Source organism: Pteropus medius, unplaced genomic scaffold (assembly GCF_902729225.1).
Source record: "Pteropus medius unplaced genomic scaffold, Ma_sr-lr_union100, whole genome shotgun sequence".
In the NCBI taxonomy this organism is placed as follows: domain Eukaryota; kingdom Metazoa; phylum Chordata; class Mammalia; order Chiroptera; family Pteropodidae; genus Pteropus; species Pteropus medius.
The window spans coordinates 22,271,710-22,289,950 of record NW_024349801.1 but is presented as its reverse complement, the minus strand read 5'-3'; the positions used below and the strand labels follow the sequence as shown (position 1 = coordinate 22,289,950).

General features: G+C 35.2%; 1 protein-coding gene across 1 annotated transcript in view; it reads right to left on the bottom strand.

The window, feature by feature from the left end:
- Positions 1-1,361: 1,361 nt before the first annotated feature.
- SECISBP2L (SECIS binding protein 2 like) overlaps positions 1,362-18,241 on the bottom strand; it is a 44,373-nt gene continuing 27,493 nt past the window's right edge. The window contains exons 12-18 of the mRNA XM_039889094.1: positions 17,642-17,811; positions 16,696-16,828; positions 14,994-15,156; positions 13,034-13,254; positions 11,901-12,055; positions 8,494-8,713; positions 1,362-2,164 (exon numbers count right to left, since the gene is read on the bottom strand). Coding sequence (XP_039745028.1) covers positions 1,473-2,164; positions 8,494-8,713; positions 11,901-12,055; positions 13,034-13,254; positions 14,994-15,156; positions 16,696-16,828; positions 17,642-17,811 — 1,754 coding nt within the window. The 3' untranslated portion in view covers positions 1,362-1,472. The remainder of the gene's footprint in view (positions 2,165-8,493; positions 8,714-11,900; positions 12,056-13,033; positions 13,255-14,993; positions 15,157-16,695; positions 16,829-17,641; positions 17,812-18,241) is intronic.

Here is an 18,241-nt window from a genome sequence, read left to right as displayed (position 1 = left end):
TGTGTGTGTGTGTGTGTGTGTTGGTCAGCTGGAGGAAAGACAGAAAAATAAGTAATTTGTAATTCCCCCACTATACATAAACTTGTAAAGGTCACTCACTACCAGGTGGTGACTGACTAGCAAATAAAACATTTAGCTTACTAAGTTTAATTTATCCCAAGCAGGTATACACATTCCTAGAGAAGGGCAGAGATAAATAACAGTGATCAAGAATTATTACCTGTGTTTATCCTGCATACTCTAAATCAGCTAATAATTTCAGCACAATTAGAACAACTTTCTCTTTTCTTCAAAACTTCCTCTTCTAAGCCTTAATTATCAAGATACACATTATAAGTTGTGTACAGTTCTTTTCCCTGACCTCCTATCAGTAACTACGGTTAGTGTTACGTGGCAGGTGCTCAAGGCTAGGGGTAATATATATATATACAATATATAATATATATTATATATATATGTGTTATATATATATATAATATAATATTACATATTATATTATATATATATTTTAAAAGGTGAAACAGTTTTTCACTCAGGACAAGTTTGGATACCCCATCAAATCCATATCTCAAATTCAGAAGGTCCTGAATCAGAAGCACACAAGAGAACACACCAGTATAAGACTTTGTTTCTGGATAGTTTAAGTGCTGCAGTCATACAATTACAATTATTCAATGTCAAAATTTGCCTAACTTTGTGTAAATATGACTATGTACAAAAGCATTCCTGAGGTAAGAAGCAAATAAGAGATAAAACCTGGAAGGTCCTATCATGGGTGACTTTTCACTAGTAAAGACATTTATCACTTTCTACAAGTAAGGCTAGCTCTAATCTATCACGGTGGCACCTTTGCTAGCCTAAGTATTAGAGGCTGTTTATGCCCATAGCAACTTTGATCAATTGTAATTGATCAGTGACCTCTGACACCAGTATCTGTGGACCAAATAAAAGTTGCATCAATTTTTAACAAAAATACACTTTGTGGACTTAGTTACTCTCAGTTTTTCCCCCTCACCCCGCCCCCCAACTCTACCACTAGTTCTTTTTAAAAGAAGTCCAAACAGCTTTTTGGCCAGACAAATCAGAGTGAAGGAAGCACAGTCTTGAAGCAAACATTGATAACTGTTCCTGTCCTTAGAACTTTGACCTTTAACTTTCCTAATGTTTCTAAATAGGTATTTTAAACTTATTTTCTTTAAAACCTATTCTTGTTCTTCTTTCAGTCATTATTTTCCGTAACAAAATAAGCTGAAACAATTCTGAATTTTCCACATAGTTCTTAGAAAGACACCTAGATGCTAATTAAAAGCTAAGCTATAGATCATAACAAGTAAAAGACAGCTACAAAAATATTTCTGTCAGGAATTAAATACATATATTAAATACTAGACAGTGCAAAATATTGAGATGAAGCATAAAAGATAATGGCTATAACCCTTACACAGTTGGACAGAAAGCTGACATCTCCTGAGTTAAAGATCTGGGGGCGCATAATTAGCATCAGAGTGCTCACTGTTCACAGAGCTGCGATTGCTGGGCTTCTGCTCCTCCAGACCTGCTGGGTGGTCAACAGTCCAGGCCTCACTGTCCATCCCTGGCTCCAGCACCTCAGGCACCTCTGCTTCCTCTTCCCCACTCTGCTCTGCATTGTCTTCTTCAGAGCCATTAAGGGTTTTCCCAAGCTGAAGAGTTTCCATTGTTCTCTGGGTCTCAGAGACCCAAGACTCAATTCTACTGTTGAGCTGCACTTCTACAGATATGGGTTTGTGAGTATAATCCTCCTCCTCCTCCTCCTCCTCCTCTTCATCATCCTCTTCTTCAAGCATGCCAGGAACAAGAGTACTTGTAGTGCTAGTGATGGAGGAGTTCAAAAGATCTCGGCAACTGCCATCCAAAGAGCCGGTCTCGGTACTCTGCTGTGAGGCCCACTCCAGGTCATCCGGCTTCACTTCCTCTTTGTCACTCACTGTTGATTTCCCAAGGTTTGTAGCTGAGGTAGTACTGCCTGTAGCCACCAGAGACGACTGCTTATCAACAGGGGCTGTGTCACATGGAAGTTTACTGGGTTTTTCAGATGTGCTGTTATGTTTACGGGAAGCTTCTCTCTCATTTTCTGATGTTTCCAGTCCATCTGAAGTTTCCACCATGTTTCTCCAACTTGTTTCTGCAAACATCAGAACAATGGGAATCATGCAACTCATAAAAGAGGGAAAAACAAACGACAAGAAATTTATTGGCTCACCAACTGATTAGAAAAACTAAAAGCAGATTATTCTAGTACTAGATCAAATGTTATGAAAGGAAAACAATTCTCAAAAATACACATTTAAGATTTTTTTAAAAAGGAGAAAAAATTAAGTGTATTAGAGCTTGAGAATGCAAAAGACTTTACACCAATAGTTCACTGACATTCGTACATAAAATCCACATATTCATGAAAATCGAACTGCCTAACTTTTTTTTTTCTGGCCTTGAGGTGTATGTATTGTGCTCAAGGATCTACAAGTCACAGATAGCAGAGCCAAGATGTCCAGCAGAAAAAATTTACCTGAGAGATGTCTTTCGGCCTGTTAACAAGACTTGTTTTCATTTATAAGCAAAGAAGCCATCCATGCATTTCTGACATTTGTGAAAATTTGTTTTATAATATATGTGGCTTGGCTTCACAAGTGACTTTGAGAGCCAAAAAAAGAGTGTTATTATATATAATATAGTGGTGATAATCTAAATTATTTTTAATGACAGTAAGTCAGTTTAGAGCTAAAAATATACTAGGAATCAGGAGACAAAGGACAGTTGTCTCACCTCTTTATTTTTTTCCCCCACTTTATTTTTAATTATTAAAGTATAATTGACATATTCGTTTCAGGTGTACAACTTAATGATTTGATATTTGTATAGACTGTGAAATGATCACCATAGTAAGTCTAGTTAACATTTGCCACCATACATACTTACAAATTTTTTTTCTTGTGATGAGAGCTTTTAATATCTATTCTCGTAGCAACTCTCAAATACGCAATACAGTATTAATAACTGCAGTCACCATCCTATAAATTATATCACGACTTATTTAATAACTGAAAATTTGTGCCTTTTCACCCTCTTTACACATTTTGCTGAACCTCTACCTGTAGCAACCACCAATCTGTTTTCTGTAACTATGAGCTTGATGTTTGTTTTGTTTTGTTTTAAGACTCCACATATAATTAGGGTCATACAGCATTTGTCTCTGTCTGACTTATTTCACTTAGTATAATGCCCTCAAGATCCATCCATGTTGTTGCAAATGGGAAGGCTTCATTCTTTTTATGGCTGAATAATTTTTGATTGTATATGTAAACATACCACACTCTCTTCATTCATTCATTCATTCATCGAAGGACACTTAAGTTGTTTCCATATCTTGGCTATGTAAATGATGCTGCAATGAACATGGGGGTGCAGATATCCTTTTGAATCAGTGTTTTGTTTTCTTTGCCAGAAGTGGAATTGCTGAATCATATGGTAATTCTATTTTTAATTTTTTGTGGAACTTCCGTACTATTTTCCATATTAGCTATATCTATTTACATTCCCACAAACAGTGCATTACAGTTCCCTTTTCTCCACATTCTCACCAACATTTGTTATTTTTTGCCTTTTTTATAATGTCCATTCTAACAGGTGTGAGGTGGTATCTCACTGTGGTTTTGATTTGCATTTCCCTGATGATTAGTGATGGTGAGCATCCTTTCAGGTACCTGTTAACCACCTGTACGTCTTCTTTGGAAAAATGTCTACTACTCAGATTCTCTGCCCATTTTTAAATTGGACTGTTTGTTTGTTTGCCATTGAGTTATATAAGTTATTTTTTGGATATTAACCCCTTACTGAATAAATCATTTGTAAATACTTTCTCTCATTCGGTAGGTTGCCTTTTAATTCTGTTGATGGTTTTCTTTGCTGTGCAGAAACTTTTTAGTTTGACGTATTCCTACTTCTTTATTTTTTAAAATAAAAATCCCCTTCTACTTATATTACAGCTGCTATTATATTTTACAGGTATAATGATTAAGCTGTAGTGATAAAGCACTATTCATTAATATATTCAACTTGATTGTCACCTATCGACTATATATTGATTTGAAGCACATATTGGGTACTTGAAGTCAGGGCACAAAGTTTATAAAAATCCTTCCTTTCCCGCAGCTGCTTCAAAGTGTAGAAGAGGTCCCTCCCACTCTTGCTCCTATCTCATGAAAAAAAAATCTATTCCTCCTCTATATTCTCATTCTCAGTAATATCGTTCTCACACTCTTGAAGCAAAAGATACCTTATAGTAATCTTTGACCCTATCTGTATCCCTTCATTCCACTGAACTCATAACTATAACATGTCACTTCTAGCTCAAAAACTACTAAATTTGGTCACTATCATCTTAGCTCGAGCCTTCTTTAGCTTGCTGCATATCTATAGTATCTTCCGAATTGGTTTTGTGAACTGATCACATCACTGTCTTATGGGCTATTACCCTAGTAATCTAAACTCCTAAGCTTGCCATGGCCAAGCCCTTCATGATTTGACCCTTATCTATCTTTCTGGTCCCATTCACTCTGACCCCCAGTCACATATTCCACGCTCAGGGTCACACTAAATTCTCACTGCTCCCAAAATCACACTCTGTTTATAATTCTTTGTTTTGCATAAGCTCTTCTTTCTGATGAGATGTGTTTTCCTCCTTTACCTTTCAGACTCCTACTCATCCTTGATAATGACACTTAAATGTCAGTTGTTTTGTGAAGTCTTTTCTGACTTTTCTAAGAGAAACAGTCACTAACCTGAACTCTCACAGTACTTTTTGCATATACAGTTCAAAGCATTTGTTTTGTGTTTACTGCCCCACTCCCTCCTCCCTCCCTCATTTCCAGTCCTGCTCATCTGTGTATCCCTATGGTTGGCATATAGTAAGTACTGGAGGGAAAAAAAACCTAACCATTAAAATGAAATTTTTCATATATATTCCTGCCAAAAAAAAAAAAACCCTTTAAAAAGGCATAAAAAAATTTAAAATTTCAGATGCACATTTACATTTCCTTCTGACAATCTTTTTCCTCCTTCAAAAGTAGTATAAGAGTCCACTTGGACTCTTGGGAAAAGTCCCACCATCCCCTCTGACAGTGAGTCAAAAACAGGAAAAAGGAAAGAGGTCAGTAGACAGAGCCAGGCTGACCTCTCTCTAGACTTGACCTGAGTATTCATCTACTCAGTAGAAGAGCTGAAAGCCAGATGGGTCCTTTGGAGAGAAAAGGGAGGTATGTCCTTGGAAAGCAGACACAAGGAACTCTGCCATTAGCCATCAAGTGTCTTGTTACCATGATCGAAGAGCCACTGAGGTCACATATCCACAGGGGAGGACCCAGGCTCACACTTTAAAGTAATAGGTGAGGCTTAATCAACAGTTGATGAGCAGGCAAACACATGAACACAATAGGGAGAAATACAGTAGGTAAAAGAGTGCCATCTTTCTCTAGGGGACAGGAGATATCTGACTGTGGGGGGAGGTGGGGGTCTGAAGTAATGCAGGAAGGCAGTCTAAAGCCGGAAAAGAACATCGAGAAATCTACTTTTTAAGAAGGGACTGGAAAGTAAGTTAAAGGCAAGATCTAAGATCTCGACAAACCTGGAAATGGTACTTATCCAAAACTATTTACTTTAGCAGAATTATTTATTTTTGCAGAACTTATTCAATCAAGCCCATATTTGCTTATTAATCCCTTCTATGCATTCCTGTTTTGTTTATTGGTTCTTTATAAAATTATCTTTTTAACTTTCAAGTTACTAGTGAGTTTGTCAGAGGATAAGGTGTATGTATTTCTTCTCTTAGTAGTATAAACAAGGAAGCTGTCTTAGATTGCTGTATAGAGTAGATGAACAAGCCAATGAGTTCAAGAGCCTATAGAGGAAGGCGTGATGCCAGAGAATAAGCAGGAAACATAGGATGGATGAACTAGACATTGAGGTTGTCCTCCCCTCAAAACTGCTTGGTCCTACTGAGCATTCATTCAACAGACAGGAAATACACATCACAGTGACTAACACTGAAGGTTCCAGTGAGACCTACCAGCTGTGACACTGGCAAGTTATTCATCTCCTTTCATCTTAGCTTTCTCATCTATAAAATGTAGTTCAATATTTCTTATCTCAGAGTCACTCAGAGGATTAAATGCCTTAAAAAATGTGAATTGCTTAGAAAAGTGCCTAGCACATAGTAAGAATTCAGTAACTGAGCTATTATTATATATCAAGTGTCCATTATGTGCCAAGTTCCTATTTTCAAAGAACTTACAGTTCAGTTGGGATTTATGTTCAAAACTATTTGTTTCATGTAAATATGACAGAATTGAGACTCAGCACAGGTAGAAGGAAAACACAAGCAAAGAGCACAATTAAGGTGTACACAAAGGACAGTAAGACTGGGCTACCATAGAAGATGTTCTGTTCTACCAATAATTAGCATCCCTTTTACAGCCTTGTTTTTTCTCTAAACCATGGAAATCAAAAGAAAACATTTTAACAATCTTGTATCAGGATGGCATAAAAACCGCTATTTATAGTCTACCCAACAATCATTCCCCATTTTCTTTCTGGCCAACAGAACCCTCAAATTTCAGATGGACTTGAACTCAGTCCCAAGGGATGAATTAAAACAGTTCTTAGATCATCGTGGCTATCCTATTCCCCTTTGCAATAAGTCTCTTGTCCAAGCCTCCCTTGCAAGCAGCTAAATGTAGTCACATGATCAGCTCTGGACAAATGAACAAGAAGAGGAAGTCTTCTGAAAATGTTTTCCTTCACTGATAAAAGGAGCACACTGCCTCAACCTAATGTTTTTGACCACTGTTGTGAGGTCCAGAGCCACAGCAGCTACACTTTTAAAGATGAAACGATAAGCACAAGAATAAGAAGCCACAGACTGAGAATAAAAGAACAGAAAGAAGGGAAGAGCTAGGGGACCTTAGTGACATTGTGAAATTAAATTAAATAACCTAATTTCCTAGGCCCCCTTATTAGGTTTTGTTTGTTGCTGAATGCATCTGATATAGATAGAGTAACTTTATACTTTGTTCTCAATGTTACCTATGATTATTTCCACTCAATTTTCTTGGTTCCCTGATAAACCAGCTCATAAGGCCAGAATCTTTAAGGTTCTAAATCCCTCCTTAGGATTCAACCATTAGCCCACAGGATTTTTGTTTTGAATGGAACCTTACAGATGACCTAGACAAACCTTCCTTATTTTACTAATGAGAAATCTGAGGCAGAAATTAATCAATTATCTGTAAAGAGCTCAAGCAGAGTGTAAAAAGTCAAGGCTTCAATCACTGAACAGTTTAAATCTGGTGCTTTCTGAAAACATCTTCTAAACCTCTGAGAGGTTCTGTTCATAGCTTTTCTTTTCATGAGCCCAAATCCACAGCTTTATGAATTTACCTTGCAGCTTGCCTTTGAGATCTGGCATACTATACAGCATGATCTCATTTACAAATTGGCACGTTATCTTCTTTATTTTCAACTAGTATCATTCCAGCCAAAGAAATATGTCTGCCTCTATGCCAGTACCACCTAAACTTGACCAACAGTTTCCTAAAGGCTCACAATAACTAATTATTTTGTCTCTGGTCTGTAGCTTTGTCCAAAGCATTCCGAACATTTAATTACAATCACAGCCAGAAATACCAGGAAAGGGAGTGTGAGAAGAAAGGAAGAAGATGAGGACTCAGTTCTTACATGTTAAACTTTAGGTGGCAACAAGCTATTTGGTAAACACCCAGGTAGTAGCCAAGTTGAAGGAGGTGGTTATGCTATTTTTAAAAAGAAAAAAAATCAGGGAAACCAATCAGAAACTAGATAAAAAATGTAAAGGACTTAAGAGTTTAAAGTGCTATAGAAACAAGGCAAGAAAAATACTAAGATGTAAAGTATAGCAAATAACGTTACTTTAAACATTACCCATAAATGCTGCTATCTAGTCCAACTTCTTTTTTGACTATGATCAGATTTAACTCAAAACGAATGCCATATGCCTAGTTTTATAAGCTTAGACTTAATAGTATCCACGTCATCTATTTACTTAGAAAATACAAAATTTTAATAATTGAGTATAAAGTATTAAAATAAAACTTCCCAGAACTTACTAAGTTATAGGTCACAACTACAGTGCATTTTGCTTTTTCAATCTCTTTAAGGTTTTTCTTTTCTTTTTTAAAGATTTTGGAAATGTGACTAACTGCCAGGGTCTCACAGAAAGCCTCAGCCCCAAATATTCTCTTAATATTCTCTTAATTTTTAATGGACATGTTTAATGCAACCTTTAAACCAAAATTTTCAGGAAATTTTGAATAATCACAAAGATAAAAATGAAAGATGGCATGGAAAATCATTTTCGAATGATCTTAATCACTAGAATTATTTCAAAATTTAAGTCATTTAAAATGGTATGTAACAACTTACCATACTCCTTTTCATTTACTTCAGAGATGGGTTCAGAAATAACACTGCAGAAAGAAATGGCGCTTGCCGCAGAGGGATTCCGAGAATGCCCCATGTGGTGGGGCACCTTTTTCACGTTCTTTAAGGCTTCCTCCGCCTGCTCTTGTTCCATTGCTGCAACCATATCTTTATATGCTTTCCTGGCTTCCTCAGTGAGTTCTACCAACTTATTAAACAGGCTCTAAAAAGAAAGAGATTTTGATTAGTCTACTTTTTGTTAAATTTTTTATTCCTAATATTAGCAATAAACATCTCTACTGTTTCAGAATCAGATACACTTTCAATCAGCACAAGTCCAAATGGTATGCAAACCACAGAACCTTATAAATACTCTGTAACTTACATACATTGTTTATTTAATTATCACAAGACTGAGAAAGTTTCTTGATTCAATACTAGTCACTAAGTGTGATATATTCAAAGTTCTTGTAGAGTTTATCAATTCAACAACTGCACCCTTTAGCACCTGACTCTTAGAGTGGGTACAAAGACCACTAGAACACCACTCTGCTCTCAAGGAAAATTCCATGTGGCTGGAAGGAGAAAATAAGACACAGCTATGATTTAAGGCACAGTATCTTTAATACCTCGAGACGTACAAAGTGTTTTGGCCTTTGCAGAAAATGTTAAATCTAACTGCTGGGCATCAGTGAGAAATTCATGAAGTAATATGACATCTGATAAAGGCCTTGAAAAATAGGTACAATTTTGAGAGATGGAAATAGTGCATTCTTAAGCCAAGCAGGCAAAACTATGAACAAAGATACAGACTTTAAAAAGTACAAGGCTCCTTTGGGGAGCAATGAATAATCTTATGTGAGTTAGAACATAAAGGAACGAATATATGGAGGGTGATGTCCAAAGATGTAGAAGAAGATGGCACTCTCCACAAGAACTAAAAGTTTCCTGTAATGTTTCTTTGTGGAAAAAGTAAAAGGAGACTAAAAATAAGTCAGTGATGATATGGCTAGCGGGGGCCTTGAAGATTATGAAAATATGACACTTATAAGACAGACAAGCCAAAGATACTGGGACAAAGGCAAACTATGAAAATAGAATAAAGAGCCTGGAAGGAGAGTGGGGAGCTAAATAACCAGAAGTTCTTCCATCAGTGAAACAGAAATAAATATGAATGGAATTAATAATTCTGGTGAAATATTAGGTGATAGAGCATACTCATGTTAATAAAAATGGCAAAATTCATACAGTATTAAAGTTGTACTTTAAAAATCATGTTTAATGATATCCAAAGAAAACTGGAGCGTCCATAGCCACCAGACAATCAAAAAACAATTTTTAATAGTTCTTATACCATAATTCAACAACCTTCTACTCCTGTTTAATGTCCTGATTTAGTATCACAATGCAAAACACTCATACATTAAGTAAAAAATTTCAGATGGTAAACATGACCTGGACATTTGTAAGAATACATTCAATTTTACATATAAAATTATGTTTTCAGACAAAAGGAGAAAAAGTGCCACACAATTTTTTTTCTCTTACCAAGGCACTGTCATTTAAGTATAAACCATTACAAGATGAAAGCATGGCAAAAAAGTGTCATATTGCTATGAAATAATATCTCTGAAAATTAAACTTAAGAAAAACAAACATAAGCCGCATGCTTTACCCAGCTGCAGTTCAAACTGTTTAAAGTAGCAGGTACGATAAACACTGTTGCTGTGTTAAATTTTTTAGGAGGATGGTGTTAACTACCAGTAATATGAAAAATATGTTCAGGATTTACTTATTTTAAAAAAGGGAAGATGGATTCTGTTAAAAACAGCCCCTATGTGTTATATGTAATCGACTACATAAATATTTGCTTGCAATGTTTAACAAGCCATGCGGATATGTGATTTTGAGTTAACATTGGTTTTATAATATAAATAACACAAATTGCTGGGAATAAAAGAATATAAAAGAGAAGAAAATAAAATTGAAGAAAGAAGCTATCAATGAAGAGATAAGCCCTGAATATCAATGTAAGGACAGGAAGGTTAATTCAAAGGTTAGTTTTATCAGATGGTAAAAATAACTTAGGTTCACTATGACATTACTGCAAATGGATAATATATCAATATTTCCTTTACCTCCATTTTAACAGTGTATTTTGGTTTAAACAATAACTTACCTACCTCAAAACAGTAGAAGGCAAGTAAAACAATGTACACACAAAACTGGCAAGCATAAAAATAACCTAGTATATATATAATTCAGTAGGAAGTCAATACAATTGAAAACAACATGTCAACTTTTCCTGACCTTGATCCCATTCATATTCCATAAAACTCTAACAGTGAACAAAAAAGGAGTACATTTTAATCAGGTGTCTTATATGTGACCCTTCTTTCCCATGGAGGTATTTATCACCCAAATTCTCACATAATATTCAGGCAGAAATACATCTACCACAGAATTTATTAAAGACGCATTTATCACCTATTCATACTCAAATAGTGTGAAAAGTGCCAGGGATACAAAGAAAAGGGGCCTGCCCACAAGGAATTCACAGTCGAGGGGGAAAGAAACACAAACTACAGCAAGGCAGTGTGATATCTATTACTGGAAAAAGCATGGGCTACCATAGCAGCACAAATATTAATTATATATTCATAGAGAATAGGTGAGTAGGTAAATAATTTCATGGGTGATTGGGGAAAAACTGAATGGATAGGGGAATGGAGGTATGCAAACCTGATTACTGGATAAGAAAAGATACTTAAATATATATAAATAGAATAGGTGGGAAGAGGGAAAACAATTCATCAGTGGTGTCACAAAATACTTTAGAATCAATAAAAAAAGTCTTAAAAACATCAGTCAATAAGCATTACTCTACATAAATAATCTTTATATTATCAGCTCCTATGGGCACAGCTTTATATTTGCTGACTATAAGAGGAAGAGGAATGCGGCATGGGTGCAGAATTATTCTAACGCCTGGTTTAGAAATTTCATTTATAAAGGGAAATCCTCTCCAGTTAAAGGATTCTTTTCTCTCTTGACTCCTAATAGCATAAAATATAACCAACATTTAGATTAAAGAAAATTATTTTACATTGTATAATATCAGATAATCTTTACCCAGCAGTTAAATAAATTATTAAGTACTACATAGTTGAACCCAGAAGAAAAAAACACTGACAGAAATAGGAGCTAAAAATGTTTTCAAAATGCTGTAGGATTAACTTATGTAAAGGTTAAACACTAAAAAAGGAAATGTAATAATACTCAAGAATTTTCCACTCTTGGAGAGTCATCATCTTCAAATGCTTAAACAACACTGGCATGTGTCAACAAAAAATGTACTGTCTGGAGGTGGGGTTGGGGGTAGGGAGGGAGTATATGTCTTCTAGTCTTACCTCAGCACCAAAGTAGTTGAAGATTCCCACTACACTAACAGGAACCAGCTTGTTCACACAGCGTCCTAGAGCTTTTCTTCCAAGGGCAAACACAAAGGGAATCTCTTGTTCCCGTGCCATTGCTATAACATTATAGAGAGCCTCATCCAGGCCACCTGAGAAAGTAAGCCCATGTAAAGGTTTTAATTTAGTTATTTCCAAAATAGAGCTATTTTAGCACTCAACAGCTAAAGCATAAAACACAGGAGCAAAGGATTCTACAAATACTTGTGGCACTTATGCTGTTCTGCACATTTTCCTATTTGAATTGTACTATATATGGATATATGTACATATTTTCTTTCTCCCCAATTAAATTCCAAATTCCTTCAATGCTAGTATTTTTGTCTCTCCACAGGGATTAGCATAAAGAAAGAAATTTCAATTCAATAAATATTTGTTAAAAAGTTAATTAAAATGGTTAATAGTGGCTGATTCCTTTATCCAATCTCTCAGATCAAGTAGCAACCTATCACAGGTAATAAGACTACATACAATACTGTTTTTATTGGTATTTCTCTCCTTTGGAGAAAATGCCTGCTACTGCTACTTGATGCATCTGTCTACTCCAATCACCTGAAGAGGCTCCTTCAGGAAAAAGAACAAGTAAGGGTACCCAACATAGTACAAAGTACTTGCATGCCGACTTAACCAAGAACCTCTGTATGTAACTGTTGGTTTCTAAGAGACAAATCACCATAAGCAGAAGCAGAGACCTTTATCTTTTTCCGAATCTTTTTTTAAGAGAAAAGGGCCATTAAAGAAAGGTAATATAAAAATGTAAAAAGCAGAATATACTTGCAGAGGTAAAGAAACACACTCTTATTAGGCCCCACTCTGATTACACAGAGGGTACACTTGTTTGGCCCAACTTAAATCCTTCACTAGTGTTCACAGATGAAGATGTTCTTTACAATCCAATCTCAATTTTATTACTTAATTTCAGGTACAGAAAGATTTCACTTTCTTTCCTCAGGCTCAATACTATATTTTAGCCTTATACACTGCTAAGACATATGACTTCCACTTTAAAATTCACTGTATATCTTATAATTATACTAAATAACTACCAAAACACTTCTGAAGTAAAATACCTTTTGACTGGATTTTTTCACAGTTTGGAGAAATTATAACACATTTGATCTTGTTTAACTTCATATGTTTTGTAACTTCCCTTAGACCCATAACCAGACGTCTCCTTGCTTTTGCTCTTACAGGATCCTTTTGGTAGATGCGTTCCTGGAAACTGACAAGCTCTTGAAGAAGAAGAGTCACACACTCATCAATCTCTTTACAAAGAACCTGATTGCAGTACCTATAAAAGAAACCGAAAATAAGTAAGTCTGTCCTAATTTGTTTTTCCATAAAATTACTGTAGGGAAAAAATATCAAGAGCTTTTCATAAAGAAAATCAAGTCTTTAAAACTCTCGTTCTTCAGTCAATTAAAAAATAAAAACAAACAGGAGTTTTTCTGAATTACAACAGATTGATTTTTGTGTAAAGAAAAGATCAACCTCAGGGAAGTACTATCCAAACTCCCAATTATTAAATTCCTAAGGATATAAATCAAATGTTAGCCTGCTATTAGATAAAAAACAGATACAATGTTTTTGGTAAGGAGACAGTTATTTCATTCTAATAAATATTAAAGATGCTTCTAGTAGGAAAGAAATATAACTTTGTAGACACTAACTGAATGCCCTAATACCAATGATTCATCCTCCACGCTTGGATAAGTCAGTCTCTGGGACACTGGCTCCCTCAACCATAAAGATAAGGAGTTAAGTAAGATGGCCTCAATGGTCCCTCTAACTCCAAAAATCTATGGCTATGGAGGATGAACTCAGTAATTAAATTAAAACCAAAATATATCAGACAAAGCAACTAACTGAGGCTCTTTGTGATATGTATGGCTATAATGCAAAAAAATACAAAGGAAATAGGTGTGAGGCCACTATAGTTATCAGGGATAAGAAGTCTTCCAAGCTTACTTACTCCTTTTATACTCTACTTTTCTAGTTCTCATCCCTAATCTCTACCATAAACAAGTACTTAACATGGAGAATTTGTCATTTTTAATCTAGGAATAACCAAGCAAGCAAATTTCCACTTCTAAATTCCATTATATAGTGGGAAAATCTAGGCCTACCTTTTTTTAGTGAAAAAAAAGTTGTATTTTGGGAATTTTATGTTTATGTAAAAAGTGTTTAAATAAGTATGACACCAAAGTCAGAAGAGAAGCTATAACTAGACAAATTGAGGAAAGATTAACTATCATTGTTAAAGTATGCGGAATTAAAGAATGAAATTAAAAAAAAACATTGAAAATGTAATTTTCTTCATTCTGTTTTTCTTTAAGCTGTTTATTTCATACATATATAACATTTTATTCTCCAAGTTTTTCCTTTGCTCCACATCTGTTATCTGACATTAACTTCACAAATCTAAACAAGGAATCAAAAGCAATAGTTTAAAGAAAAGGAATAGAACAAACCAATGTGGTTTGGATTCACACAGATTTTACTTTCACTCTGGGATTTGTTCATATGTCATTTTTAAAGGTAAAATTAATTAATCTACACAACTGTTTAAAACCTAAAATCCTTCACAGCAATAACTGTTAGTTCAAGGTTATTTGCAGATGGGCAATTTAAAACTTAGAAATATTTGCGCAAAAACAAAAAGCTTCATGTAATGTATTCACTTCATGTAATGGGATCTTAGAAACTTGGTTTTACTTGGTTAAAGAGGTTTTTTGAAGGGTCAATAATATAAACAAAAAAGCAAAAGCATTTGGAAAGCAAAAGCATTTGAAAAGCGAAACCCTCAGTATGGCATTTCATACATAAGACATAAGAGGCCAAATTTCTAGGGTATAAACACTATCTGATATAAAAAGAATATATTTACTTTCAAATCACTTTCACACCCTGATAGTTGACAGAAGGCAAATGTTTTAAATAAAACCACCTGGTAAACAAAAATCAAGAATGCTCATAACTATAGTCAAGGTACTTAAACTATTCGATCTCAATAATGAGACTAAAACTTACTCTCTAAATCTTTTGCTGTGGATTTTGGTTATTGTTGAAGATGCCATTGGACTGCCTATCCCAGAACTAGCTGGAGAGCCTTGTGACACAGGTGTCATACAATACGGAGAGTTCTGACTTGCTGGAGAGAGTGAAGTATCACTGGGCATGCTCAGTCCAGTATCTGTGGAGATGTGGGGTGAGGAGAAAAAATTTAAAACTTCAAATACTAAAAAGCTCTATATTAATCAACACAATTTAGAATGGCAGTTCTCTTTTGTATCACTTCCAAATTCTCCAGAAGCTAACAAGTTGGACATTGGTCATATCACAAATAAACATTTCTCATACACTATAAAAATAAAGTCTTCCTACTATCTCTTAAAATATACTCTTAAAAATCAAGCACAGCCTACATGTCTCCACAGAAGAGACTTGTATTATCTAAAACATGTATTCCTATGAGATTTAAATGGAAGAACAAAGCTATTAACTTCTATATGCGAAAATATTACTCATCTCCTTTATCTCCATTTTTCCACCTTACAAACTATTTTTTTAATAATTTGCTGCTGACAGTGATGAATTCTACCTCACTCATTCTCTCTATACCACTCCTGATTCTCCAGGCACCACCCCAGCTTCTTTCATTTGGTCTTTACTTCTGTGCTCAGGCAGCTGCAGTTTGAGATGCCATTTCTTAACTGCCTCCTTCAGTTACTGTTCCTTTCCTAAACAGCTAAACTCAGGAAATGAGTTAGTATTTTTATATCCAGGCCATTAATTAGCAAAAGTTACATATATAGCCTCATCTCCCTGCCGGATTATAAGCTTTTTGCAGCAGGACCAGTCAACTATTTATCTTTATTACATTTCCTGACTTTCCCACTCCCACTCCAAATTACCAAAGTACGCATGGTAGATGTTCAATAAACACCTTCTGAATGAACAGATGGATAAATACACCTAATACAAATACAATGATATTTAAGAGTAAAGGGGAATCTTAACTAAAAATGTCCTAGCTGAACAATCCTTAGAAGTAAACTCATTTTTCAAAACACAGAACACTGCTACTTAATCTACATATAAATCAGATTTAAATGTATTTTTTTTTTTTAAAGTTGAGGAATAAATATATGCCAGCAGAATAAGGGACCTAGCCACGTCTTTCTTAAAATCTTTCTTCCACGGTAGGATATTATAAGGACACTATGGTTTTGCTGAGGGCCCAACTAGAATCACATGTGCTGGCTGCTGTACGGGACTCAATCTTACTGACAGACTGGACTCTGCACTACAACAAGCTTTGCAATTCCCTACTGACAAGTCATATGTATTAATTATGTGAAAGCGAGAAAGAAAATTAAAACAACTCGAAAATTAGCCTGAGAAGAAAGAGGGCAAACGGTGTTCTAGATATAAAAGAAGACAAATGAAAAGAGCTGCGACAGTTAGAGGATGCACTGGTGAGATCATCATCATGAGGGTTTACCATAAATTCAGGATTTCAGTCTCAAAAATGCCATCGACCTATCATGTAACACACTGCCATCCCTCCTTTTAAATATCTCACCACAGAATTATCTTCCAAAAAAACCACTTGCAAAAAGAAAGAAATTTAGATAAAATATAGAGCATATCCTCCAATTAGGAGAATAACTACCTATCAATTAAAATACTCTAAACCATTCCATGAGAAGGGGGACAGGGGTGATCTTACCTTCCTGGGAAACAATCTCCTGTGGCAAATCATCAATAAAATCTAAGTGCATTTCTACTGGTTCCTCAGATCCCAAAAGATTGTGGTCCACAGTTAAACGGCCCTTCTTTTCCTCTCTTTCTTTCAAAATAACCTAAAAGTCATTACCAGTCTTTAATTACCGATCACTCTTTTTATGTACTGAATGATTAAAATGTTCACTATTACAAAGGTACAGCAATTGACATAAAAATGGACATGAGGATTTTGGTTGGCTACGTGTTTAGCTGGCTATGTGTTTCGCCCGCTAAACAGAAACTGATTGGCAAAAGGTAAATGTAATTTTATGCACTGAAGCTGAAGGACGTACAAAACCAAAATAAAGGGAGGTAATTATGCTATATAATACTACAGCTATAAAATATCTGCTACATCCTTTAAATTCTGGTTAACAAACCAGAGTTTCTCTGAAAATGGATAAAATAAAAGTTTCAAAACCAGGTCATATAGTTACATTAGATTTACATTTTGTAGTTTTCAACTATTTAGAGATGGATTATCTCATTCTGCTCCTCCTTACAACAATACTGAGTTAACACAAAGCAGATATTACCCCTGACTTACAAATGAAGGAGATGAGGGTAAGGAAGGTTTGCTAAATAAAACTACATAATAAGTACTGAAATTAGTATTAGAATCTAAGGCTTCTGAATCCTAGGGTCCAATGTTTTTGGATGCTAACTTCTTAAGAATTCTTTCTACAATAGTTCATCCTCCAGGGCCTTACTCAACGCAGAAAGATAGTCATGATGCTGATGATATCCCCAAACGTGAATTAGCTAGTCGCTGTCTTTTTGCTGCCTAGTAACACTCTGCAATAATCTGTTGGCTAAAATGCTACAATTGCTTTTGCAAAATCTAAAGCCTTCTTTACCTTGTAAAATAAACATCCCAGATTTTGATTTACCTTTTTAAGTGCTGTGGGCCGTTTTAGTTTTGCAATTTCCTTCTCTTTTCCTTTTTTTGCTTTAGAGGAAGTAACATCCAAAGAATTAAAGGATGTCAAACAGGGCTGACTTTTGGTTAAAGGTTTTCTGTTAGTAGAGTCTTTAGTGTGAAAAGAAGCTGCAGTGACCACTAAAAACAAACAAGAACATTAGTTTTATTATTATGGCCAACTCCACATACTTTTAAATTTTCTAATAAATCTACAAAAATAAGAACATCTTCTAGAGGAAAAAGAGACATCAAATTGTTGGAGCAGTACACAGCTGTGCAGTGTCCCCTCAGACACAGCTTTCATCCATTTTTTTAGCCTCCATAAGATAAAGAAGACAAAAACCAATGCAATTAACTAATTTAGCAATCCAAGGTAGGGATATATAAATTATTGGTACTATTCTACCGCAAGCAACCCTCAAGCATGGCAATTCCTTGGAAGTGGTCTCCAATCAGAACCAGACTCCCTCTAAAATTTCAAAGCTCTACACCTCTCCTGATTTCTATTGAATCTTATATAAGAATCTCTTTTATTTGTAATCCATCACTTCTCTCCACATTTCGGTCT